Source organism: Scyliorhinus canicula, chromosome 15 (genome assembly GCF_902713615.1).
Source record: "Scyliorhinus canicula chromosome 15, sScyCan1.1, whole genome shotgun sequence".
Taxonomy (NCBI): domain Eukaryota; kingdom Metazoa; phylum Chordata; class Chondrichthyes; order Carcharhiniformes; family Scyliorhinidae; genus Scyliorhinus; species Scyliorhinus canicula.
The window spans coordinates 7,563,055-7,590,767 of record NC_052160.1 but is presented as its reverse complement, the minus strand read 5'-3'; the positions used below and the strand labels follow the sequence as shown (position 1 = coordinate 7,590,767).

General features: G+C 49.2%; 1 protein-coding gene and 1 long non-coding RNA gene across 4 annotated transcripts in view; one reads left to right on the top strand and one right to left on the bottom strand.

The window, feature by feature from the left end:
* dnah3 (dynein axonemal heavy chain 3) overlaps window positions 1–27,713 on the top strand; it is a 186,555-nt gene that overhangs the window by 31,235 nt on the left and 127,607 nt on the right. For all 3 annotated transcript variants that reach the window (XM_038820516.1, XM_038820514.1, XM_038820515.1), the window contains 9 exons: window positions 1,650–1,839; window positions 2,538–2,733; window positions 8,996–9,121; window positions 12,950–13,145; window positions 14,249–14,428; window positions 18,346–18,482; window positions 21,072–21,177; window positions 23,180–23,358; window positions 25,435–25,619. In XM_038820516.1, coding sequence (XP_038676444.1) covers window positions 1,650–1,839; window positions 2,538–2,733; window positions 8,996–9,121; window positions 12,950–13,145; window positions 14,249–14,428; window positions 18,346–18,482; window positions 21,072–21,177; window positions 23,180–23,358; window positions 25,435–25,619 — 1,495 coding nt within the window. The remainder of the gene's footprint in view (window positions 1–1,649; window positions 1,840–2,537; window positions 2,734–8,995; window positions 9,122–12,949; window positions 13,146–14,248; window positions 14,429–18,345; window positions 18,483–21,071; window positions 21,178–23,179; window positions 23,359–25,434; window positions 25,620–27,713) is intronic.
* Window positions 8,831–27,563, bottom strand: LOC119978708. Its single transcript, XR_005463545.1, has 3 exons — window positions 27,437–27,563; window positions 16,786–16,838; window positions 8,831–9,110 (listed from the first exon to the last, which is right to left on the bottom strand). It is a non-coding gene; the product is annotated as an uncharacterized LOC119978708 (long non-coding RNA).

Genomic DNA, 27,713 nt, shown 5'->3' with positions numbered 1-27,713 from the left:
TAGCTCTACTATACACCACGCCAGTTTCCTCTCCTCTACTCCACTCTCTCCTCCACTCCACTCTCTCCCAGAAGCCTGAGTGTCTTTTATATCACTGTCCCTAGCTCCATCTAGTGGCTAATTGTAACATGACATTAACTCTTCACATGCTGTACATTTCTATAATGCCACCGAGCTGTTGAAGGAGCCTTGGTGAGTTGCTGCAGTGCATCTTGTAGATGGTACACACGGCTGCCACTCTCTGTCATTGGTGGAGGGAGAGAATGTTTAAGGTGTTCGATGAACTTGACAAACTTACTTACAGAATTTTTTTTTTTGCTCTCTGCCTCTTTCCCTCCTGCCCCAACGTATCCAGTCTGTCATTGGCGAACCCCAGGGTATTGCCCTCTGCTCTAATGTGCCAATTTTTACTCCTCTTTCCAGACTCTTCTTGAACCAGTTGCCTCAACTGTGCCAACCAAGGTTTACTCCCTATTTAACTGACTTTCTATATTGCAGGAGAGCTTTAAATGGTGCTGGCCGTGCCAGGAGTTAGACCCCATGCTGAGCTACGTAAGCCGGTCAGCGGTGCGCCCACAGCTGGCATGATCCAGGATCACAAGGCCAGAAATAAAAGGCAAACTAAATACCAGGCTTTATTTCCAGAGGAAAGGCTTGAAAAGTAGGGACGTTGTGCTAACCCTGCATCAAACATTGGGTTAGACCATACTTGAAGTACCTTGTGCAGTTCCAATTGCTGTATCATGAAGAGGAAATAGGGGCAGTGGAGGGGATGATACCAGAAATGCGTGGGTTTATTTTGCAAGAAAGGTGGGGCGGGAGGAGGGAAACCGGCGGGGCTGGGGGGGGGAGGGGGGGGAGGCTGAAGAAGGTTGGGTGATGACCATTGAAGATTTTGATACAACAAATGTTGCCCCTTCCAGGGAGGCACAGATTTAGAGGCCCTCCCTAACAGCACTGTGGGTGTACCTACGCCTCAGGAACTGCAGCGGGTTCAAGAAGGCAGCTCACCAGCACCTTCTGAAGGGCAACTAGGGATGGGCAATCAATGCTGGGCCTTACCAGCCACGCCCACAGCCTGTAAATGAATGTTAAAAATACTAGATACTCAAAAGAATGGTAAGAATGTGGAACTCTCTCCCACAGCGAGTGGTTGACGAGACGAGCATCGACCATTTAAGGGGAAGCCCGTCAAACATTTAAAGGAGAAAGATATAGGTGATTGATTTGATGATAAAAGTTGGGACGAGATTCGAGTGGAGCATTAACACCAGCACGAACTGATGGGGCCGAGTGGCCCGTTTCTCTACCCTACATCCTTTGCAATCCGATGTTTCTAAAAACAATTACTTGTACTCTAATGTAAGAGAGAAACAAAACATAATGGAAGTGTTATCCACACTCTTCATAATGGGATGAAATTTGCAAACAATTTCTATTTCTGTTACATTTTATTTATTTACCGTGGCCACATGCCAGATACGTGAAAACATGGCGACACATGACGAACACAACAGATACATGGACACATGGCGGACACATAGACACATGACAGACATATGGCAGATACATGGTGGATGCATGCCGGATTCATGGCCTGTTTGAGTGCTTGAAACCAGAAGAGTTAATTTTCCTTTATATTTTCACAGAGATATATCTACTACATTGACCATGGCATCCAACCCAATATGATTGAACCACAAAAAACTGAACAAATAGACCGCATAGAACATCTTTTGCCAAAGGATCTTCGAAATGTTCCGGATTTGCAAGAGCTACACAATGATTTGCTGGAGGAGGTTCACATTGACTATGACAGCAGCCTTAGGAAAGCCATTGGTACAGTAACTCTGATTCCCGAATCCATAAAATCTTCCTATTGGAAATCAATATAATCCTCTGTGTTTCTGTCACCAGCTGGATGTACTAATGACCTGAGATAATTTCCACACATTGGACATGAGCGTGGAGATGGTGGTGTTGCACCTTTATTACAGGATGGAGTTCGACCCTCCCTCCCTCCCTCCCTCACTGACCCCCTGCCTCCGATTTACCTGCAGCCTCAGAATGCGCAGGTCAAAATGCCACCTATTATTCTCCACTAATATTGGATTCTGGTGTTCATTAACACACTACCCCCCCTCCCCCCTCCGACTCCATCAGGTGGGCAGCATGGTGGCACAGTGGGTTAGCACTGCTGCCTCTCAGCTCCAGAGAGCCGGGTTCGAATCCGACCTCGGGTCACTGTCTGTGCGGAGTCTGCACGTTCTCCCCATGTCTGTGTGGGTTTCCTCCGGGTGCTCCGATTTTCTCCCATAATCCAAAGATGTGTAGGTTAGGTGGATTGGCCGTGCTAAATTGCCCCTTAGGTGGGGTTATGGAGATTAGGTCTATAGGTGAGGTGCTCTATCAGATGGCCGGTGCAGACTCGATGGGCTGAATGGCCTCTTGGGCACTGTAGGGATTCTATGTATATTTCATATCACGGTGGAGTTATATCTGTGAAATTAATTCAATGCTTGTTGCAATTTTTTCAGTGAACTACATCTTAAAGGATCCTTCTGAACGAATGCGTCTCTTTGTCTCCTCTGTACCTCGGCCTTTTCCTCAAAGAGTTATCCGTGCTCCTGTTCCTTGGCACAGTGCGTACGGTCAAGCCAAGGTTTGGAATGAATCTCACCTCTTCGTTGTCAATCCAATGATGAGTTTACTACAGGAGTTCTGGTACACAAAGTAAGATAATCAACTGCAGGCTGATTTTGCGTCTGATTGTACAACTCTTACATACTTACTTTTGAATTAAGAACTGAAGTAGGCCACTCGGCCCCTCGAGCCTGCTACTCCATTCAATAAGATCATGGCCAATCTGATTGTAGCCTCAATCCCACATTCCTGCCCACCCCCGATAATCTTTCACCTCCTTGTTAATCAAGAATCTATCCAGCTCGGCCTTAAAAATATTCAACGCCTCTCCTTCCACCGTATTTTGAGGAAAAGCCTCAAAGACCCACGACCCCCTGAGAGAAAACATTTCTTCTCATCTCTGTCTTAAATGAGTGACCTCTTATTTTCAAACATTGACCCCCTAGTTCGAGATTCTCCCCTCTCCACATCCACCCTGTCGATACCCCTCAGGATCTTAAAGTTTCGATCAAATGGCCCCTTCCCGGTATTAGTCCAGTAAACAGTCTCTGAACTTGAATGGAAATTCATTTACATCTTTCCTGAAATAAGGAGACCAATATTGTTCACAATACTCCCGATGTGATCTTGCCGGTGCTTTCTAACTGAAGCGTAACCTCCTTACTTTTGTTGTCAATTCCCCTCACAATAAATTATAACATCCTATTCCTCTTTTTGCTCACCCTTTATCCCGATTACTTCACAAATAATGCATTAATTAATGATAATACTCTTTATTATTGTAACAAGTAGGCTTATATTTACACTGCAATGAAGTTACTGTGAAAATCCCCTAATCGCCACATTCCGGCCCTGTTCGGGTACACAGAGGGAGAATTCAGACTGTCCAAAGCAATAAGCAGAATTCATAGAATTTACAGTCAGAAGGAGGCCATTCGGCCCATCGAGTCTGCACCGGCTCTTGGAAAGAGCACCCTACCCAAGGTCAACAGCTCCACCCTATCCCCATAACCCAGTAACCCCACCTAACACTAAGGGCAATTTTGGACACTAAGTGCAATTTAGCACGGCCAATCCACCTAACCTGCACATCTTTGGACTGTGGGAGGAAACCGGAGCACCCGGAGGAAACCCACGCACACACGGGGAGGATGTGCAGACTCCGCACAGACAGTGACCCAAGCCGGAATCGAACCTGGGACCCTGGAGCTGTGAAGCAATTGTGCTATCCACAATGCTACCGTGCTGCCCTTATCAATTATCAACACAATTGCCTAATCTGTTCAATTTTGTGCATTTTGCATGCCTTAATTTGTGTTAACCCAGGCTTCTTAATCTTTGGATGGCATACAAATGTCAGGGTTCACGTTTTTTAGTTGAAGGCATGGGAATAATAGCATGGAATATGACATAAAACATAATTAATGAGGTCGGGGCAGGAAGATTAATCGTGCTTTCCCAACGGCCTCTGCAGCAGGGAAAACTCCACATTCCTACCATAGGACTTAGTCCCAAAATGGGAGAATTCTGTCCATGATGCCTGCACTCCCTGCAGTAATGACAGTCCAGAGAGATATTTTATCCTAGGAATTAGAGCTAAATTAGTTTAAAACCATACAGTGAACCTTGAAAGGTTATTGATGCATGATCACTAACTCTCAAAGCAAGATTGGAGTACAATTGAAGGCTTTATTGGACTAGATGTTTCCCCCAGCAGCGCAGGTACAGAATGCAGCAGCTGGGGAAACACAGACTCTTATACTACGCCTTAGTGGGCGGAACCAGCAGGCAGGCTTCACCAATGATCGTGCTGTCTCAGGTACCTCCCACATCAATGGTCTTGCAGCATCAACCTGGGTACCGTAATACCTCTAATACCGACTATCACATTCACCCCCTGTTAAAAAAAGAGTCCGGCGGGGGTGGTGGTTTCTCGTCATATAGTGGCAGAGGTTATGGTGGTACCCGTCAGTGGTACAGTGTTTTGCCTTATTACTTGTCACAACTATTTATTTACATGCACAGATCAAAATGAAGCAATTAGTCGATCGGGGGCCCCTGTGAACGTCGCAGTTTCGACGGTGATGCAGGCGCCGGCTCGGGCATCCATTACTCCTGGAGTGTGACTTTGGCTTCTTCGGTAGCTTCATCACCCCTGGGTGGGACCAGTGGAAGAACTGATCCACCTGGGAAGGGGGCAGCCATGGGGTGCGCCGGTGGGAGGGAGGGTGGGGTTGGTGGGGGGGTCCAGCGGGCGCCAGGTCCCGTAGGGAGACTGTATCCTGCCGGCCGTAGGTGGACCCTCTCAACCAATGGATCCGACTTGTGTGCCCGCACGTGTTTGCCGAGCAGAATGGGTCCAGGAGCTGCCAGCCAGGTTGGGATCGAGGTCTCGGAGGAGGACTTCCTAGGGAAGAAAAGGAGACGTTCATGAGGTGTTTGGTTGGTCGTGGTACACAGCAGTGATCAGATGGAGTGGAGAGCATCAGGAAGGACCTCCTGCCAGTGGGAGACTGGGAGATTCCTGGACCGTAGGGCCAGTAGGACGGTCTTCCAGACCGTTCCATTCTCCCTCTCTACCTGTCCGTTTCCCCGGGGGTTATAACTGGTCGTCCTGCTCAAGGCAATACCCTTGCTGAGCAGGAATTGACGCAGTTCGCCACTCATGAAGGAGGACCCCCTATCGCTGTAGGCGGGTAAACCGAACAGGGTAAAGATACTGTGGAGGGCTTTTATGACGGTGGCTGCGGTCAAGTCCGGGCAGGGGATGGCGAATGGGAACCGGGAGTACTTGTCAATCACGTTCAGGAAGTACGTGTTGCAGTCGGTGGAGGGGAAGGGCCCTTTGAAGTCCATACTGAGGCGTTCAAAGGGACGGGAAGCCTTTACCAGGTGGGCTTTCTCTGGCCTGTAGAAGTGCGGCTTGCGCTCCGCGCAGATTTGGCAGTTCCTGGTAGCGGTCCTGATCTCCTCGATGGAGTAGGGCAGGTTGCGGGTCTTAATAAAATGGACGAATCGAGTGACCCCTGGGTGGCAGAGGTCCTCATGCAGGGCCCGGAGTCGGTCCACTTGTGCGTTGGCACATGTGTCGCGGGACAGGGCATCAGGAGGCTCGTTTAGCTTCCTGGGACGATACAGGATCTCGTGGTTGTAGGTGGAGAGCTCAATTCTCCACCGTAAGATCTTATCGTTCTTTATCTTGCCCCGCTGTGCATTATCGAACATGAAAGCAACCGACCGTTGGTCAGTGAGGAGCGTGAATCTCCTGCCGGCCATGTGTACGGAAATGTGTCCCGCAAATCGTACCGGTCAACTATTTGGTCCATCTCCCGTTGGAAAACCGAGACTCCATTTGTGACACCAAAGGGAACCTTTAGGAAGTGGTAGAGCCGCCCATCTGCTTCGAATGCAGTGTATTTGCGGTAGCTGGGGCGGATGGGGAGCTGATGGTAGGCGGATTTGAGGTCCACCATGGAAAAGACCTTGTATTGTGCAATCTGATTGACCAAATCAGATATGCGGGGGAGAGGGTACGTGTCGAGCTGCGTATACCTGTTGATGGTCTGACTATAATCGATGACCATCCTGTGCTTCTTCCCAGTCTTTACAACCACTACTTGAGCTCTCCAGGGGCTGTTCCTAGCCTCAATAATACCTTCCTTCAGTAACCGCTGGACTTCCGACCTAATGAAGGTCCGGTCCTGGGCGCTGTACCGTCTGCTCCTGGTGGGGACGGGTTTGCAATCCGGGGTGAGGTTCGCAAAAAGGGAAGGTGGGTCGACCTTGAGGGTCGCGAGGCTGCAGACAGTGAGGGAGGGGGGTATAGGGCCGCCAAATTTAAAGGTTAAGCTCTGAAGGTTACATTGGAAGTCCAATCCCAGGAGTGTGGCAGCACAGAGGTGAGGGAGGACATCGAGTCGGAAATTTTTAAATTCCCTTCCCTGGACTGTGAGGTTAGCCATGCAGAACCCCTTGATCTCTACAAAGTGAGACCCGGAGGCCAGGGAGATTCTTTGGTTAACTGGGTGGATGGGAAGAGAACAGCGCCTTACCGTGTTGGGGTGTATGAAGCTCTCTGTGCTCCCGGAGACGATCAGGCAGGATGTTTTGTATCCGTTGATGAGCACGGTCGTCGTCGCGGTCGAGAGAGTTCGGGGCCGAGATTGGTCCAGGGTCACTGAGGCGAGTCGTGGTAGAAGCTAAAGATTTTCCTCGGGCGGTGTGCGGTCATTCGAATCGGGGTCCTGAGACTCCAGCCAAATGGCGGCGCCCACGGGTCGCAAATGGCTGGGGGTGGGCAGGATGGCGGCGCCCAGGGCCCGCACGTAGCTCGGGATATTGAAGATGGCGGCGCCCACGGGCCGCATGTGGACTGCGATGAGAGTAATGGCGGCGACCCCGGTTCGCCCCCGGAGACAGCGGGGACTGCCCGGGCCTGGCATACCGCCACGAAATGCCCCTTTTTGCCACAGCCTTTGCAAATGGCGGAGCGGGCCAGGCAGCATTGCCGGGGGCGCTTGGCTTGCCCGCAAACATAGCAGCAGGGCCCCCCCCCCGGGGTTGCCTGGCAGCCGCGCGGCACAAGCCGTGGGGCTGCCGCGCGGTTGGGGACGTACGCGCGGGCGTTGCGGGAGGCCACATCCAGGGATCTAGCAAGGGCCCGTACCTCCTTGTGGCTGAGTGTCTTTTTCTCCAGCAGCCGCTGACGGATTTGGGAGGACAGCATACCTGCAACGAATGTGTCCCGGATTAAACGTTCTCTGTGGTTGATGGCTGAAACTTGCGGGCAGTCACAGTTCCTACCTACTACCAGAGGTGTGCGGTAGAATTTGTCTAGCGATTCCCCCGGGATTTGTCGCCTTGTCGCTAGCAGATGTTGGGCGTAGACCTGGTTTACTGGGCGAATGTAGTGTCCTTACAACAGGGCCATCGCGGACTCGAAATCGTCCCCATCCTCGATGAGCGTGTAGATCTCTGGGCTGACCCTCGAGTGGAGAACTTGCAGTTTCTGGTCCTCCATGGGTGTAGTCGTGACCGTCCTGAGGTACCCGTTGAAGCACGGCAGCCAGTGTTTGAAGGTTGCCGCTGAGTTTGCCGCATGGGGGCTAAGTTGCAGACACTCTGGCTTGATGCGGCGCTCCATTCTTCAAAATCTAGTCCAATAAATTGATGCACGATCAGTAACTCTCAAAGCGAGATTGGAGTACAATTGAAGGTTTTATTGGACTAGATGTTTCCCCCAGCAGCGCAGGTACAGAATGCAGCAGCTAGGGAGACACAGGCTCTTATATTCCGCCTTACTGGGCGGAGCCAGCAGGCAGGCTTCACCAAAGATATTGCTGTCTCAGATACCTCCCACACCAATGATCTTACAGCATCAACCTAGGTACCGTAATACCTCTAATACTGACTACCACAGTTATAAAAACCATTTACATAATCAGATCAAATAATAAATTGTAAATGGGGGATTACTAACCTAAAGGTTAGTTTGAGGACAGCCTAGAGCAGGCTCCACCATATTAGAGATAGGCGGAGTCTAGGGCAGTTCTCCGGTTTCAGTTGATCTGGGTGTTTTTGCTGAGAATTTTTATTTGCAGTTTGGACCTTGTGTGGTTTGCAGCTCACTCAGAGGTAGCCAAAGTAAATGATAGTTAGCTAGACCTGCGCTATAAGCAGGGTGAAAAAATAACTTCACCATTAACCCTGTGAAATGCAGGTGAAACTTTAATTTCAGTTTGAATTTTGTGAGGGACCAGAGGCTGGGAAATCGCCTCATTTGAAACAAGTGGAAGCATCCACAGTGGTCCTCTACAGAGTCTTGTGCCAAAGAAAGCAGTAAGCAGATTAGCTGGGAAGCATTGCAAATTAACCAGAACAAAGTCAAGCCACGGTGAATGAAAGTTTTACCTCTGAGAATAACTAGAGCTGAGGAATATTCTCCAGAGGGAGACTTATGGATGCTCCCTACAAAAATAAATAACTTTAAGATTGATGTGTCTTCTTGAGGGGGGAGAAAGAAGCAATCCTGAATGCATAACCTACATAGTTATAAACCATATTATAAAGATAGTAGTCCTTGCTTTTTAAAATTTGTTCTATATACAATAAAATTTATTGCGCCTATAAAGAAGTGAAATATTGGTTAAAATTAGTTATTCTGATTCATCGTTAAACGTTACCCGTCATCATGACATCCTGCAATTAACGTCAAGGAAATAAATGTGCAGGGAGTATTGTTTTATGTTTTTTTTATTGCTCGACGTAAACAATTAAACTGAAACGGTAACAGGAAGCTCAATTCAACCTGAAAGCGCCCTGCTTTCATAAATCAACCATTTTCTTCATTCAGGTTTGATGATCTCCGATTCGTTCGGCTGAAGGAAATAAAAGATGACGACGTCCCGATGCTCCCTCAGGAGTTCGAAGATCTTGTAAAGAAGCAGTGTGCAGAGGCTCGGAGTATTCTGGAAAACATGTCAGTATGGTAGATTTTATGCAGGTGAAATTATGTAAAAGCACTCTGATTGTTTCAGCGTTTTTTTCTTCCTTTCTCTTATTCGTTCACGGGATCCGGGCGTCGCTGATTCGGCTGACATTTTTATTGTCCATCCCTAGTTGCCCTTCAGAAGGTGGTGGTGAGCTGCCTTCTTGAACCGCTGCAGTCCCTGAGGTGTAGGTACACCCACTGTGCTGTTAGAGAGGGAGTTCAGGGATTTTTGACCCAGCGACAGTGAAGGGACGGTGATATATTTCCAAGTCAGGGGTGGTGAGCGACTTAATAATGATAATAATCGCTTATTGTCACGAGTAGGCTTCAATGAAGTTACTGTGAAAAGCCCCTAGTCGCCACATTCCGGCGCCTGTTTGGGGGAGGCCGGTACGGGAATTGAACCCGCGCTGCTGGCCTTGTTCTGCATTACAAGCCAGCTGTTTAGCCCACTGTGCTAAACCAGCCCCTTGGAGGGGAATTTGCAGCTGGTGATGTTTCCATGTGTCTGCTGCCCTTGTCCTTCTAATTGTTTGAGATTGTGGGTTTGGAAGGTGCTGTCGAAGCAGCATTATTAATGATCCTTAGGCTTTTGGGCAGTGAGGGGAGCCAATGGAATCATTTAAAAAAAAAATTACACATCTACCATCATCTTGTGTTTGGCGTTAATGACCAGTTAAAGTTTCTTCTACTCTTCCTGAAAATGTACTATTCCCCAAATTCAAAGTAAGCCCTTGCTGGAACCTGGTAACATAAAAACATAGAAAAAGCAGCAGGAGGAGGCCATTCAGCCCTTCGAGCCTGGTCGCCATTCATTATGATCATGGCTGATCATCTAATTCAATAGCCTGATCCTGCCTTTCCCCCCATATCCTCTTGATCCCTTTGCACTAACTGTCCCGTTAAACATTTTAGGCTGGATTCTCCGTTACAGAGTGCCCAGAAAGCGTTCCCCAATGGGATGGAGAATCGGACGTTGGGGCAAAATCGGGATTGGCGTTGGGTGCCATCCCAAACACATACTCCGATCCCCCCTCCCCCGTTGGCAGCGTGAACGAATTCCATGACGCACGTCAGTGGGAACATGTAAATAAATGCGAATTGGTCAAAATGGTCCATTTGCACCTATTTAGCGGGTCCGGCGCCCTATGCTCTGCCCTCTCATGATGCTCCGGTCTCCACAGCCGGGAATCATGTGGGCGCGGTTCACGTGTGACCTCTGCAATCATGGCCCTGGCGCGGTGGACCTTGCGGTGGGTCAAGGGGGCAACCAACAGGGCAACCCCCATCAGAGCCCATGCAAGGCCCAACCCCCCCCACCCCCCCTCCCACCCCCCAGCCACACCGCACAGGGTCCTTTGTATAGGGAGAGATGTAAATGCACTAAGTGGATCAAAGCTGCAGATGTGGTTGGCATAGGTGCTTCGCAGCTCCAGGGTCCCGGGTTCGATTCCCGGCTGGGTCACTGTCTGTGCGGAGTCTGCACGTCCTCCCCGTGTGTGCGTGGGTTTCCTCCGGGTGCTCCGGTTTCCTCCCGCGGTCCGGGGATGTGTGGGTTGGGTGGATTGGCCATGCTAGATTGCCCGTGGTGTCCTAAAAAGTAAGGTTCTGTGCTGTACTGTTCTATGTTCTATGTTCTAACTTTTAACACCATTTCCCCGTGTGTGCGTGGGTTTCCTCCGGGTGCACCGGTTTCCTCCCACAGTCCAAAGATGTGTGGGTTAGGTGGATTGGCCATGCTAAATTGTCCGTAGTGTCTTAAAGGTTAAGGGGGGGGGGGGTTGTTGGGTTACGGGTATAGGGTGGATATGTGGGTTTGAGTAGGGTGATCATTGCTCGGCACAACATCGAGGGCCGAAGGGCCTGTTCTGTGCTGTACTGTTCTATGTTCTATGGTTATTACGAGTGGACAATCACTCGAAAGCTATGACTGGCCAGCAGACAGTGGATCTGTGGGAACCTGATCCAGGTCACGGCTGCTCTCCTGTGAGGAATGGACACGTGGAGCTTCAGTGTCAGTATTATAGCCGTACTGCTCCTAGTCGGACTGTTCCCTCGCTTCCAGAGAGGGCTCCCTTTTCTGGGAGGCAGGGGTGGTCTGTGTGTGGTGGGGGGAAGGGCTGTGTGTGGGGGGGGGAAGGTACCTTTAGGTAGTGTTCCCTGGGGTGGAGCGTCCCCTATTACAGGGGTACTGGGGGGGTTATGGGATTGTGTTGGGTCACCCCCCCTCCCCCTTACATGGGGTGTATCCAAGCATCCGGGGGTGGGGAGATGCCATGCGATGGGGGAGGGGGGGGGGATGGTCAGGACCAATTGTGGTGCTAAGGGGAGGGGGATAGGACCGATTTGCAGTCCGGGGGAGTGGGTGGTCCGGGCTGGGGGGAGGGGTGCTGGCCGCGGGACCTCGCTATTGGGCTTCCCGCTCAGGATAGCCGCCCGATAGTTGGGATTCCCTGGGGACTGCAAGGGGATGGCAAAGCCAATGAGGTTCAGCTCCACAGGGAGAATTCACCCATTAATCATTTTGTTTCCTGCAGTTTCTGTTGCTTTGGCTGGCAGATTCTTCACCAGCAAGGTGGTGGTGCCATTGACCCGTAATCACATTCCTTCACCCTGGGGCCAAGGGTTCAAATCTCACCCTGGTAGCTGAATTGAAATTCAGTTAATAAATTTAATGAATAAAAAATAATCTGGAATTGAAAGCTAGTCTTCGTAATGGCGACCATGAAACTATCATCGACCGTTGGAAAAAGCCACCTGGTTCACTACAGTCCTTTAGAGAAGGAAGTTTACCTTCCTTACTTGCTCTAACCAGCGTGCTTCACGTTAACCAAATAAACTAAATCAATCAACTGTGGGATAAATTAAAAATGCAGCTTCTTAAAAGGACACTACATCGAAATAAACAGAATGTTAAAGGAAACTTCAAACATCAAAACAAAACATTAAAGGTCTAGCTTCTGTCCGAGTCCAGGTCAACAGCATTGTGGTTGACTCTTGACCCCTCTTCTCAAGGACAATTACAGATGGACAACAGATGTTGGCCTTGCATCCCATGAAAATTTTTTAAAAATGCAGCGAGAATGATCAGACCCATTTCACCTAAAGTTACGCAGCCAACAGATAGATGATACTTGCATCCCATCAGATTTGGTCTGGTGTGAATAATAGTCGTAGAATGACTGAAAGATCTCTATGGCCTGCAATGTAAAACAAAGGGAGTTTGCGCTGGGGCTAATTTTGGTCTTGGTTACTCCCCACGTAGGATGGCCAAAGTCACTTTGAGGGACTCTGTCTTGCTAAGGTCCGATCTGCCACAGTTTAAGAATAGGATGTTGACGTCCGCAGATCACGCAGGATATGGGAAGGAACTTCATTCAGTCTTGCCAGTCAAGCATAGGAAGACAGTGTGACCTCGGTGCTGGATCCTGCAGTTCCCACCAGTGACACTGCACATGGGGCAGCTGAACCATTGGCCCTCACTGGCCAATCACAACAGAGATTAGTGGGTTCTATATGTTTTTGTCGGGTCAGGAGGAGGATAGGACAGTCTGCGGCCTGTGCGATTCATAGCCCTCATCTCTCCCCTTCTTCCCGTGCTCTGATCTGCGAACGCCTGGCTTTCCCGTCAGACTGAATAACTAATTCCGTACCAGGGAAGAGCTACTGGCCTGCATCCTTACTGTTACTTTAGTGACTTGGGTCTCTGATGAAACCGTGCCAGACGTGTCCCTCGGGCTTGACTTCTCTTGGCTTCTCAGAAAATCAGTATTTTTGCCCCGAGGCTCAAGCGAACTTGTTAATTTGTGCTTGCAGATGGATTCCAACCTGTGCCAGCCTCTTCCTTACCCACAAAGAGAAGTGGATGTACCTGGTGCCACTAAATGATTGCGATTCCACTCAACGAGTGAGGGAGTTCTTTGCCTGTGCGGCCTCTATCATGTCTTTGCAACTCAGGGAGCAAGTTATCCACTCTTTGGAGGATCTTCTTTCGTTTTTTACCGTACACAAGGTACTGTATTGAATTGTGTGGGGTGTGCATGGATCAATGGGCCTTAAAATGAACAGTTTACGGGATAATTAGTAGGGATGGTTTTGTTCCGCCGTACAGGTGAAGTATTATTGTCATGTCTGTCATTTAGGTCACATTATGTGTAAAGTATATCATTTTATTAAATGCTTTGAGTCTGGTAAAACTCTGCACATCAAATAAGCAGTTTCTTGTCTGCTCCGTTTGTGTGTTATTAGAGGGCACATTTTCAGCTGCCCACTGTAGAAAATAAATTTAATCCTCTCCTCCCTTTAGGGTATTGCCGCGAATCTAAATCTACTATTAGAAGAAGAATTTTCATTTATACTAGAAGGTTGTGCTAAAAGATGCACAATCATAGAATTTACAGGGCAGAAGGAGGCCATTCAGCCCATCGAGTCTGCACCAGCCCTTGGAAAGAGCACCCTACTTAAGCCCATGCCTCCACCCTATCCCCATAACCCAGTAACCCCACCTAACCTTTTGGACACTAAGGGGCAATTTATCACGGCCAATCCACCTAACCTGCACATTTTTGGACTGTGGGAGGAAACCGGAGCACCCAGAGGAAACCCACGCTGATACGGGGAGAAAGTGCAAACTCCACACAGTGACCAAAGGCCGGAATCGAACCCGGGTCCCTGGAGCTGTGAGGCAGCAGTGCTAACCACTGTGCCACCGTGCCGTCCATGTTGTATCTTGGTATCTATCTTTACTCCTACACACAGACTATTGTTTGCCAACACTGACGTCTGCAAGGTCATGCGTCAATGTATCTAACCCTTTGATGAAAGTGTCACATTACTATGTGGATGGAGTGTTTCCTTGGAGACACAAAAGTAGTTTTTATTCTTAATCAAGAATAGCCAGTTATGATGTGAAGTTGCAGGGAAAGGTGGCTTTGGCCTCCTGCCTGGTAAACAGGGTTGTAACACCCTAAAAATCACGAGGCATTAAGTAGCTTCTTTGTCAACTTATTAGTTTTTGCTAATTTGATCAAAAATGCATTTTCCCGGGGACTGCTGCCGATACTTTTGCACACACTTGCACAGTCCTTTGCTAATGGCATTTATTGCTCGTGACAGGATGGAAACGATTTTGGAGAAGGATACAATGAGATGCAATATGTTAGGCCACAAATCATGATCCTCAAACTGAAAATCGAAGAGCCTAAAATCACTTTTGAACCAAGTCTGGATGAATGCTGGGATTTAATTGATCGATGCTTCAAGGAAATTCTTAAAAGCGCTGATGGAATTCTTAAGGTATTAAAAAAAAAATTTAGAGTACCCAATTCATTTTTTCCAATTGAGGGGCAATTTAGTGTGGGCTGTGGGGGCGAAGCCCACCCAAACACGGGGAGAACGTGCAAACTCCACGCAGACAGTGACCCAGAATCGAACCTGGGACTTCGGCGCCGAGAGGCAGCAGGGCTAATCTACTGCGCCACCGTGCTGACCCTCTTAAGGTACTTCAACAATCTGTACTCAGTTCTGTGCCTGGTGAATCGACTCGCGTTCCTGTTCCTTAGATGTGCAGCTTTTGCTGTTCACGTACAGACATAAACAAAGTGTTTGCCTGGCTGCTCCTCTTGTATCTCGCCAACAGTCTGTGCTATAGTTGCGTAAGCTGCTGTCCATGGTGCATTGAAGGCTTGACAACAGGACGATCAAGTCATGGTGAGTAAAGTCCAATGCAGATGAAATGACTTCCAAAAAGTTGGGAATCATCAATGAAACAGTATAACTCGGAATAAGTGCAGTGAGCATGGGACTGTCATTTAGGCAAGGCAGCAGCTATGCTGTTTCACTCTTTAAAGGAATTCTGGCCTACCACTTCCATTGATCATTGCTCTTTTGCCTCCACTGAGTTCCATGCTGCTTGGGAAATCCTTGTGCTGGCTGTTAACTTGTACTTTCTCCCTAAAAACAAATGTTTTATCTATGTTCTAACGTCGACACAAGTTGTATTATTATCACTGTAGCGGTGGACAGTATAAAGTCCTGAAATTTTAGTGGTTGTTGGTGGTGGGGTGGACGTTGATGGGAGAGAATTTTACATCCAGTTTTCATCCGTTTAAGACCCTGATCATAGACCCTAATTTCCAATGAGGGATGTTGGGGGGGAAGGTCTTTTAAGCAGGATGCACAGTTGATAAAGGTCGGGAGACCCCGGCTCGCAATGCCTCGTGAGATCCAACGTGATTTCGCGAGATGTTGCAATGTAAATCCTGCCCGTTGTGGGCGGGACCAGTTTTTGGTTAATCTGCATATTAGAACGAGACAGTTAGGGCGGGATTCTCTCAGCCCTGGGCCGGGCTGGAGAATCCCTGCGAGTGGGCCACGGCTCTACGCGGCCGGCCCACCGATTCTCCGACCCGGATGGGCTGAGCGGCCAAAGAAAAGAGCCGAGTCCCGCCGGCGGGACCTCGGTGTGGAAGGGTATTCGGGTGGCGGCCTGTGGGGGGGGCCTCCGATGTGGCCTGGCCCACGAATGGGGCCCCCCAATTGGTGGGCCGGTCTCTCTGGCTGGGGGCTTCCTTTCCTACGTGCCGGCCCTTGTAGTCCTGCGCCATGTTGCGTCGGGGCCGGTGCGTTGAAGGAGGCCACTGCGCATGCGCGCGTTGGAGCCAGCACCACTGCGCACACATGGATCCCACGGAGCACAGTTCGTGCCGGGATTGGCAGCTGGAGTAGCGCGAAGCGCTCCAGGGCCGTGCTGGCCCCCGGTAGGGGCCAGAATTAGTACTGGGAGCTAGTACTAGTACGCAACGGCGTTTACGACGGCGTGGACACTCTGCTGCGGGATTGGAGAATCCCACCCCTAATCTCACCCTAATGTGCAGGTTCCTGAGTTACCTGAGACTTTGGGATTCATCCCCTTCACTCGGAGACCTCGGGCGAGTGCCGTTCATCACTGGGCCCCACAAACGGGGACCAGACGGAACAGCACTCGTGGGGGTCTCCCATGGGAGCTGCACGCCCTTTGGATAGGGTAGTGTCCTGGTACTGCTGGTGCCACCTGGGCACCCTGGCAGTGTTAACTGGGAAGCAGGGTCCATCTCACAGTGTGTTCGGGCTTGAGGGGGGTCATGGATTTCTTTGGGCACCTCAGAGATCGGGGCACCATCTAAAAATGGCGTCCCAATCTCTCGCTACATTGGAAAGCTCCGGAGAGCAGAACTCCCCTGTGTACCAAACGGGTCTATGTGCGGCCTCGGCCATGTGTTCCCCGCAGAGGCCCCTTATACAACGCAAGTCACGTTGCCAGCCATGTGTTTCTCAGCGCTGTGAGCACGGGGAAAAGAACGGCTAAACGCGCTCACTATGGGACTTTGTTCCAATTTAGATGAATCGAGCCCTAAGATTCACAGGCTTCTATAAAGCAGCGCCAGAGACAATCTGCACCCTTCAAAGGATACCCAGAGTTTAGTACCTCAAACCTTTCCTCAATATTTCAATGGAGTTCTGTGCCACAAGGTACCCTGTGGGATGTATGCACGGGAACCCCAAGCTGCCACTCATTCCAGGGTCCTCGCACTTTTAAGAAGCCTCCACTTAAATGCCCTCTGAAAAGGCCCCGCCTGCCACTTAGTTCAAGGACCATTGCCGTACCAGCTTACCCGAACAGACGCCGGATTGTGGCGACCAGTGTCTTTTCCCAGTAACTTCATACCTGTGACAATAAAAGATCATTATTATGATTAATTAGGAATCGGCAATCAATGCTGGCCCAGCCAGCGATGTCCACAACTCATAAAAGAATTAATAAAAACACAGTGCGGCAAAGAATGGCTTTTTCACTCTGTTAATATCTCTGTTAGCATCTTCAGAGAGATTTGTAGTGTTGCCACCTGAAGCTTTCCGAGCATTCCATCTTTTCACGGCAGTACCTCTGAGATCGTTGTCTCAACATCAAGATTCTGACATCTCCATCGCCTCCACACGAGTACGTTCTGCTTGACCTCATATACTTCATTTCCCGGCTCCAGTGTGAGTCACTCCCATTAATTCCTCTTCTGTATCATTACAGGGGGGAACCGCCAAGGAAGTGAGCTAGAAATGGTCTGTTATAGAAAGTAGGAATGTTTTTTTATTCTTCTCTAGTTTGCCCTTGAACTGTCGGCCAGCAGTTCTTAGAAATGTGTCCTTTGTTTTGTAGCCTTTTCAACCTTCTGCGTTCCCTCACCACTATCTGCTAGCGAGAGGAGACAGTGTTATGGGCCAGGGTTTAGAGAACCCCAAAGTGTATCATGGAGTTCACCTGACCCACAACTTTTACTAGATTGTGGTTTGGGGAGCACACGGCCCACTCTACAGGTGTGGTACAGCAGAAATGGAAAAGTATTTTTAAAGCAAAACAATGTTTATTCTATGAACTCAGTTAACCTTTTAAAACATACAGTGAACATCTTAGCATCCATCAATTCAAATACACCCCCAAAGAATACAACATTCTAAGTAATCCGTAAACTTTCCTTTTAACATCCATAAGACACAAAATCCTTTTTACAGAAGCACACCAGGTTTAAATTCTCTACTGAGAGCAGTTTTCAGTCTGAATTTAGCAAATGATCTAGAGATAGTCTTCAGATGGCAGAGAGATCAAAATTAGCACAGGGCTAAAGAGCTGGCTTTTAAAGCAGACCAAGACAGGCCAGCAGCACGGTTCAATTCCCGTACCAGCCTCCCTGAACAGGCGTCGGAATGTGGCGACTAGGGGCTTTTCACAGTAACTTCATTTGAAACCTACTTGTGACAATAACTGATTTTCATTTTATTTCATTTTCCATTTCAATTACACCTTCTGTGGCTGGCTTCAGCTCCAACACTAAAACAAAACCAAAAAACATAGACACACCCAAGCTTTTCTCAAAGCGAAACTAAAAAGCAGAGCCAGAGCTCAGCTCCACCCACACTCTGACATCACTGCAGCCACTTGAGCAGACAAACATTTCTTAAAGTGACATTCCCATGATAACAGATAATCTGTTTCTGCAGTCGGCCAGCGTCAAACTGTTTTGCAATCGGTTGCAGGGAGATTTTCTCATTGTGTTTAAAATAAAGCCTTTCCCCTTTCAGCAGACGACCTGTTGTCAGGAATAACGTGGCTGTACAACAGTCTAATTCTGATAGACAATGCTCATGTCCGCAGGCTAAGAGGTTGTTCTTTTCTGTGACAGGTGGAGTGTGAACTTTTCCCAGACATTCGAGAAAAAAATCTCACCATTCGCACAGTAAACGAGGACGAATCTTTAGTCAGTGAAATCATCAGTAAAGCACATGACATCTTTAGTGCGAATATCATCGGGCCACAAAGGTAAACCTGGGTGAAGTTTCGTATATTTGGAAAAAGGATGTATAATCCTCCATAATTAACAACATGGACGTAATTTTACCTTAGTGACGGGGTCTCGCTTGCCGGCTGGAGAATTGGCAAGATCCCTGCGTTGCTTCCGTTGGGTAAGCACCACCTGAATTAAGCGCTTTCAGCGAGTCAATGTTGGGCCTTCCCCACAGTTTGGATGCCTAGGCCAGGAAGCCCATTCTCAATCAGACGCTGGCAGCTCTCCAATGCCCATTGGCATCATCGGGAGCAGTGTCTGCTGACAGTGATACACCTACCAGAGGCCTAGGGTTAATGACAGGCCCAGGCCGCAGATGAGCGTGGGTGGGATGGGGGGGGGGGGGGGGGGGGGGGGGGGGGGGGGGGTTGCTGGGAGTCAGAAGAAAGGGCAGGGGGCGGCCTCCTGTCACTGCCTTTCCCTACCCCGGGACCCACGATCAGGCACTGAGTGCATTTACGTGAGGGACCCTCCCCCCCTCCCCCCCCTCCCCCCGCCACCCCTTCCTCACCTTGGAAGCTCTCTAGCAATCCCGAGAAAAGTTTCCTTTTCAGAACCCCCATGTGTAAATCCCCGCCTGTACTGTTTGAATACCACTGGCAGCTCTATGAGATCCTGAAGCGGTCATCATTGAAGGACCTCAGTTAGCATTCTGGCTACAAGGCCGTCCATCAACCTACCTGTCTTAGACAATCTGGCTGAGGCAGGAAGGTGGCAGGGTCCCCACCTTGTACCCCCCTGGTGATTAAAATCAGTACCGTTCTTCAAACTCGGCGCAGGAGGTGGGCCGGGGGGGGGGGGGGGGGATTAAGTTCCATCCTGCAATTGGAACCGTCGTACGTGAATTTCTTTCAAACATCTATTCATTGGAGTTTATCCCATTTTTACACAAATTTACATAAAACAAGCGAAAGGACAGCTACAGGTGTCAATGTATCTCAGGTACAGCCCAAAACTAGTCACTACAGCGTTAGGAACAGGACCAGATGGATCACACCAGGATGGCAGGACCGTCAGAGTGGCTCTCTAACAGGGAGGTACCTGGGAGGGAGGGCCGGCCTGCCCCCCCCTCCCCCCCCCCCCCCAGGTTTGCAGATCTCCCCCCCCACCCCCACAACCAAGACCATCCAAAAACCAATTAATACCATCAAGGCCCGTCTTCCAGTACTCCCACCGATGGCCCGCAAAGGCATCAACGTTTATTTTAATAAAATTTAGAGCACCCAATTCATTTTTTCCAATTAAGGGGCAATTTAGCGTGGCCAATCCACCTACCCTGCACATCTTTGGGTTGTGGGGGGTGAAACCCACGCAAACACGGGGAGAATGTGCAAACTCCACACGGACAGTGACCCAGGGCCGGGATCGAACCTGGGACCTCGGCGCTGTGAGGCAGCCGTGCTAACCACTGCGCCACCGTGCTTCCGGAGAAAGGCATCAAAATTAAGAGGAATATACGTAATGCCCTCAACGCCTCACCAAGTCCGAAGAAACGAGAAGAAGAGCAAGTCCTGTCCGAGCTAACCCCTGGGATCCACCACACAACAACAAAACAAGGAACAGCGAACCAACCGCCACGTGGTCTCGCCTAATTCTCAGCCCCCCCCCCCCCCCCCCCCCCCAGGGTAAGCCCGTCCCATCCTGTGCAGGACATGGCACTTAAAGAACCCCCCCCCGCGAGAGACCACCCCTCCAGACACACCACTTACCACCGATATTACCACCGAGGATATTAAAACCGACGTCTGTCACAAAAGTTCTGACAGCAGAAGGACAGTCAAAGAGGGAGAGCCAATTCAGTAGAAATGACCGACTCTCCCCTAAAGAGAAGCTCAACAAACCCCCGCCCTCTACAGGATAAAACAGCCCGGGCACAACGGAGGATAAGCGCAGACGGAAGAAAAGGGTCAGACCGGACTATGGGGGTCCTTCCTCGAACATATCGAGGACAGAACTAACCCTACGCCCACACCCTTCACCCCCCCCTCACCCTCCTCAGTGTGGTTCAGGGCAGCCAATAGGTTTGTGAAGTAAAAATTACCGTTCAGGAATGTAACCCACTCCCTTATTGCATGTTTTCTCATTGGATGGCACATTGTTCGTTTAGCATACTGTTACTTTAGGAAGGTATTAGGATTGCTACACGAGAGAAACAACACAAAGTAGTACGTCAGAGTTTGAAATATTTAAACCCACAAGAGATAAAATCACATTTGCACCTCTCCCTTCCATGGTGCTTTGGTTCAGTGGTCTCATTATGCCTGGACGGCTGGTTCGTGATGTGGAGCAAGGCCAGCAGCGCGGGTTCAATTCCGGTAGCGGCTGAGGTTATTCATGAAGGCCCCGCCTTCTCAACCTTGCCCCTCGCCTGAGGTGTGGTGATCCTCAGGTTAAATCACCACCAGTCAGCTCTCCCCCTCAACAGGAAAGCAACCTATGGTCACCTGGGACTATGGCGACTTTACTTTCACGGGCCATGTCAAAATACAAACGTACTTCACCGTATTTAACTCTACATAACTTTTAATTTGTACACTAAATATTTTACTTTCTCTTTCTTTTAGCTACCTAAATGTCTATAAAATATACAACGATCTTTTGAACAACAAAGCAGAGCAAGAAATTACTACTTTTCTGTCCGAAAAACATTCGATGGAAGCATTCATAACAGTAAATATTCTGCTCCTGTTTTAAACCTCTGTAAATATGTAGCTTTCTAGGGAAAAGAATGGTAACAGCTCATTGTTTATTTCAGAAACACAGCCAGCAAAAATATTCTATTGCTAGACATTACCGGGACAGTGTTTTAGAAAATGCTTTTGCAGGTTTTGATTAGTTTTGGCCCACGCTCGATTCTCCAATTTACATCGATTGCACAGAACAGGATAAATTGATAACATTACACCTGCATCTTTCCCCATGGTGCTATTGTGGTTTGGGTGTCTCCTTATGTCATTTGACAAGGCCACGGCCTCAGTTTCAGTCACAGTTAGGACAAGTGGAGCAGAATCCAGTATATCTCATTGGGGCGAAATTGTTGAAGATCAATGTGGATCCTCTGCTCTCGCTGTTATTCAAAGAGACACCAGACAGAATGCAGCAATGATGGCTTGCATCTTCTCTCATTTCAAACGACAGAGGAGCAGGTTTCCTTTTTTTTATTATTGGATAGCCTTTGTTCCATCGCAACATTAGGATGTTTAAAGTACGGAAAATGTTGGCTAACCAGGAAGCTTTCCATTTGCAACATCTCCAGTATGAATGAGGGCAATTGTCATCGTTCAAGGTTTCTGTCTGCATCAACTTGGGAGAATGTTGATGTTAGGAATCGTATTGTTAAATTAAATGTGACCCAATCACAGAATTGTCATGGTGCAGAAGGAGTCCATTCACCCTATCATGGCTCTCCAAACGAGCATCTTGATTTAGTGCCATTCCCCCGCCTTTTCTCCCTACCCCTTCATATTGTTCCTATTCAAATAATCCTCTAATGCCCTCTTGAATGCCTCGATTAAATCTGCCTCCGCCACACTTCTGGCCAGTGAATTCTAGATCTGGGGACTCATGTTTTTCTCATACTATCAGGTGATTAAACTTCGACTGAACTGGGAACAAGGGGCAATTAAATCTATCGCAAGGGAATGAATGTTTCTATTTGTGTCAACCCATCAGAAGACTGCCTGCTGGGAATATATCCTCGGGAGATATACTAACAGGTTTGGGTGCTGCAGGGGCCCAAGTTCACACCACCGTACCCCTTCGATAGGAATGTCGAAAGAAAAATACAAAGGGACTCGCAAATTGGTAGCACAGTGGGCTTCACAGCGCCAGGGTCCCAGGTTCGATTCCCGACTTGGGTCACAGTCTGTGCAGAGTCTGTGCACGTTCTCCCCGTGTCTGCGTGGGGTTCCTCCGGGTGCTCCGGTTTCCTCCCACAAGTCCCGAAAAGCGTGCTGTTAGGTAATTTGAACATTCTGAATTCTCCCTCTGTGTACCTGAACAGGTGCCGGAATGTGGCGACTAGGGGCTTTTCACAGTAACTTCATTGCCGTGTTAATGTAAGCCTACTTGTGACAATAAAGATTATTATTATTAAATAGCAAGGCCTGGCTTAGTGAGGGAAAATTCACACCCAGAACTAATCAGAATCAGGAGGCTGAGCATGAAAAATGAAGCTGTCCATTTATTAAACGTCGAGTGAGATTTTTGATTATTTTTCCTGTTCTCAAGAAAAGCTTTATCATTAGTTAAATTGAAGAAAGATTTGATTACATCATTAATGCTGAATATTACTTTCCGTCTGAGAAATAAATGAGCTTAAAGATGCAGAGTAGAGCTTGGGTGGGATTTTCTGCCAATGAGATTGTGATTTTATTTTGGGGTTTCTTAAACTTGAGGAACGAGGCTAAGGGATTTCCTATGTTGGCTGGGCCATGGGATATGGGCCACAAATGGAAATGGGATGTTTTTCTCACCTGGAATCGAGTCTCCCAAATTGCTTTGATGTATGACCCCAATGGTCCGATTTTGGAAGTGCTCCTGGGTGCAGATGATCTGCCAAACTGCTTTATGGGGAGTGTTGCAGCGTAATTGTTAAAGATCAGTGTGTTGCGATATTACTTGTTTATTGAATGCTGGACGTTTTTTGCTGACTATTGCCTCTTGCTGCTAGAAAATAGAGGGCTTGCAGAAGCTGTGCGATGAAATAGCTTTAATGCACGTCACCGTGCCTCTTGCTATGTTCTGCCTGGACGCAGTGAGCCTGAATGCGGACCTCTGTGCTCGCAGTATGAACCTAAAGGAAACTTTAATCGAGTCAGTGGTGAAGGGAAATCGGAATCTCAACATGAGGTAAGGTAACAGCTTTAATTTCCCACTCAGTTTTTCAGGCAACGGACTGCTTTTGCACAAGGTGTAACGGTATAAATTGCACACAAGTGTGTGTGTGGGGGGGGGGGGGGGGGGGGGGGGGGGGGGGCTGAGAAACCCGACTGCCATCAATTAAAGGCCCCTTAAGCTTAATGTTCTGTGGACCTGGGTTCGAATCCCACCAGGGCAAATGGTGAAATCTGAGTTCAATAACAACCTGGAAATAGATGTCTAATGACGAGCGTGTATCCGTTGTCGTAAACGCTACTCTGATTCACTGGTGTCCGTCAGGGAAGGAAATCTGCTGTCCTTACCCAGCCTGGCCTACCCTGTGACTGCAGCCCTACCCAGTGATGGGTTCGACTCTTAAATGCCCTTTGAAATGGCCACTCAGCTGAAGGGCAGTCAGGGATGGGCAATAACAGCTGGCCCAGCCAGCGATGGCCACATTCCATGAATGGATAGAGGAAAAAAAGCTCCTGAAGGAACTTGTTCAGGGCCCTGCCTGTCTGGAACAAAATGGGATTTCCAAATCTATTTTCCAGTCGAAGCTGAGCACCCAAGCACATCTGAGTACACACATGTCGAGGCCACTACAGGGAAAAGGAAGCACCGAACAGGCAGCTCCCACCTCCTGGAGGTGCTGGGTGTCTCTAATCGGGAGTTGAACATGTCTTGCCCAGTGAGCCTATTAACAATTTAAAATTGCCTGACGAGATTGTAGTTCAGGCAAGGGTGTCAGGGCTCAGGGTTCATCCGGGGGTTAGGTTCCTAACCCCGCTTTGAAAATCCAGCCTGAACGCTCTGATTTTCTGCCCGGGTGCTGGTTGAGGTTCATGGTGAAACTTCCTCAAGAGCTTGCGCAAGCTTATAAATGGAGATTTGTAGCGGAGTGCAGAAATAGTCTTCGTAAACCTATACTTCTCCTGAAGGGGGCCAGTTAGCTCAGTTAGGTGCATGGCAACAACAGCGTGGGTTTGATTCCCGTTCTGGATGAGGTAGACTTGGGGTCTGCCTTTTGTCCTCGCCCTGCCCCAGAGATTGGAAAGAAATGACAAATCGCCGCTGACCTAAGCTGCCAACAAAGTCGTTCAGGATGAAACATGAATAGACATTTAGACTAGAATCCTAGAATATCCAGTGCAGGAGGACCCACGACCCACAGGGCACAGATCACAGCCAGGGTTACGGCAAGGAGGCAGTTCCCAAACCCTCTCCAGCCAGGGCACAGATCACAGCCAGGGTTACGGCAAGGAGGCAGTTCCCAAACCCTCTCCAGCCAGGGCACAGATCACAGCCAGGGCTAGGGCAAGGAGGCAGTTCCCAAATCCTCTCCAGCCAGGACAGGGATCAAACCCCGTGCTGTTGTCACCAATCTGATCCACACCGGCCTAAAAGCCCCGAGGAGTCCAAGGCGGGGATTCTCCGTTGTGCGTCTGTAGTGAGGACGGAAGATTTTGGTACTCGGCCAAATCTCCTATTCATTGCAACAAGACGGGAGAATTCCGCCGGTGTGAATGGATGGAGAATCCCATTTGTAGCAACTTGCATTTTTTTGATGTGTGTTGTAGTCTGGAACTATGGATAGGGATTGTAGAAGCTCCAATTTTCTTTCCATTGAATGGCTAACCAGCAATCTCTCCTGCTCATACTGCCTGCCATTTAATGGCTAACCAGCAATCTCTCCTGCTCATACTGCCTGCCATTGTTGTATATTGATAGGATTTACAAGTTGATAGTCAAGCCATTTGGCCGCGTTATGGATGCACCTTCCTCAGCCATCAAGTCCTGGAGTGGGACTCGAACCTGGAGCTTCCTGGCTGAGAGGCAGGGACACTACCACTGTGCCACAAGCCTTCCAGACAAAAATCATGTAAAGAAGTAGAAATACTTTGTGATTATTCCAGCACAGCCTTTCAGGCTTTACGTGAAGTGGACTCAAAGACGGGAAAAGTCGGCTTTCAAATCGCTTTACTGTCTTGTTTATGTTTTTTGTTAATGTGAAAGGCAATGACCATTTATTAGCAAATGTACAGAGCATTGTTTTCGCCTCTCTAGTATTTGTCAACGCTATGAGGAAATATCGGATCGGATCAGTGAGATTCCTGAGACAACGGAAGAGCTGGTGAATCTTGACACTTTTGTAAAGAAATCCAGTGAGGTCACAATTACTAAACTGAAAGAAGAAATCTTTGAAGCTGCAGACAGACTGGACTTTCTGCTGGACTATGCCACACTAGTGGGTAAATCACACATATATCATATTTCAGAGGATTTATTGAGTATTTTCATTGTTTTAGCCGTCCATTCAACATTGATATCGCCATTTCCAAAGCTGTTTGATTATTGACTTGTGTCATATGACTTTTCTTCCTATGTGCAGCACATAGGGCTGGTTTAGCTCAGTGGGCTAGACAGCTGGTTTGTGATGCAGAGCAATGCCAGCAGCGCAGGTTCAATTCCTGTACCAGCCTCCCCGAACGGGCGCCGGAATGTGGCGACGAGGGGCTTTTCACAGTAACTTCATACTTGTGACAATAAAAGGTATATTATGCCCCAGAAGTGTATTTCATCTGTCATTATTCTGTCCACTGTCACATCAAAGGGGATTTTTGGTTTGATTCATTTTTTGCTTTGTTTATTCATTTATGGGATGTCTGCCTATCCCTAATTGCCTTTGAGAAGATGTTGGTGAGCTGTCTTCTTAAACCACGGTGGTCCCTAAAGTGTAGGTACACCCACAGTGCTGTTAGGGAGCGAGTTCCAGGATTTTGACGCAGCGACGTGAAGTCAGGATGGTGAGTGGCCTGGACGGGAACCTCCAGGTGGTGGGGCTCCCAGGTACCCAAATGATCGAAGTTCACAAACAGTGGACAGTCGAATGGATTCCTTTGGTGCCGTCTGCTTCAATCACCTGCCTGATTTCCCAGTTTTCGGGGCCGGAGGGGGGCATCAAAATCTACCCAATTTTGTTCAACTCATTCTGTCACTTCAGAGTTGCCTCCTCCAAATGTGGTTACTTGTTAAATTAAGTCTCCACCTGCCTGGCCAGCTGGACGTTACTGATCCTGGGTCACTGTTAGTCTCCACCTGCCTGGCCAGCTGGACGTTACTGATCCTGGGTCACTGTCAGTCTCCACCTGCCTGGCCAGATGGATGTTACTGATCCTGGGTCACTGTCAGTCTCCACCTGCCTGGCCAGACTGATCCTGGGTCACTGTCAGTCTCCACCTGCCTGGCCAGACTGATCCTGGGTCACTGTCAGTCTCCACCTGCCTGGCCAGCTGGACGTTACTGATCCTGGGTCACTGTCAGTCTCCACCTGCCTGGCCAGACTGATCCTGGGTCACTGTCAGTCTCCACCTGCCTGGCCAGACTGATCCTGGGTCACTGTCAGTCTCCACCTGCCTGGCCAGCTGGACGTTACTGATCCTGGGTCACTGTCAGTCTCCACCTGCCTGGCCAGCTGGACGTTACTGATCCTGGGTCACTGTCAGTCTCCACCTGCCTGGCCAGCTGGACGTTACTGATCCTGGGTCACTGTCAGTCTCCACCTGCCTGGCCAGCTGGACGTTACTGATCCTGGGTCACTGTCAGTCTCCACCTGCCTGGCCAGACTGATCCTGGGTCACTGTCAGCCTCCACCTGCCTGGCCAGACTGATCCTGGGTCACTGTCAGCCTCCACCTGCCTGGCCAGCTGGACGTTACTGATCCTGGGTCACTGTCAGTCTCCACCTGCCTGGCCAGACTGATCCTGGGTCACTGTCAGTCTCCACCTGCCTGGCCAGACTGATCCTGGGTCACTGTCAGCCTCCACCTGCCTGGCCAGCTGGACGTTACTGATCCTGGGTCACTGTCAGTCTCCACCTGCCTGGCCAGCTGGAGGTTACTGATCCTGGGTCACTGTTAGTTGAAGAGAAGTTCATTCTGTCTTTACATTTGGAAATATGCATCATTCAGACATTGATTTTTTGGTGCAGAGCAGTTGCCATGTTAAGCTGCACGTTTGTCACCCCACTTGAGAAGCCATGCAAGCTGACATGCAATATATGTACTCACGTATTGGTCAATCTTGTGCATAATGTGGCTCCCAACTTCCAGCCAAAAATCGCAAGCGGCGGGATGGCCAACGCTGGCGACAAGAACGGCACAAATCATTCTGGCGTCGGACCGCCCGGAAGTTGCGGAATCCTCCGCACTTCCGGGTGCTAGGCCGGCGCTGGAGGGGTTGGCGCTGCGCCAACTGGTGCCGAAGGGCCGGTGTGGTCCCACGCATGTGCAGACCCGGCGGGGGATTGGAAAATCCCGCCCTCTGTACTTACCGCCCACTCTCACA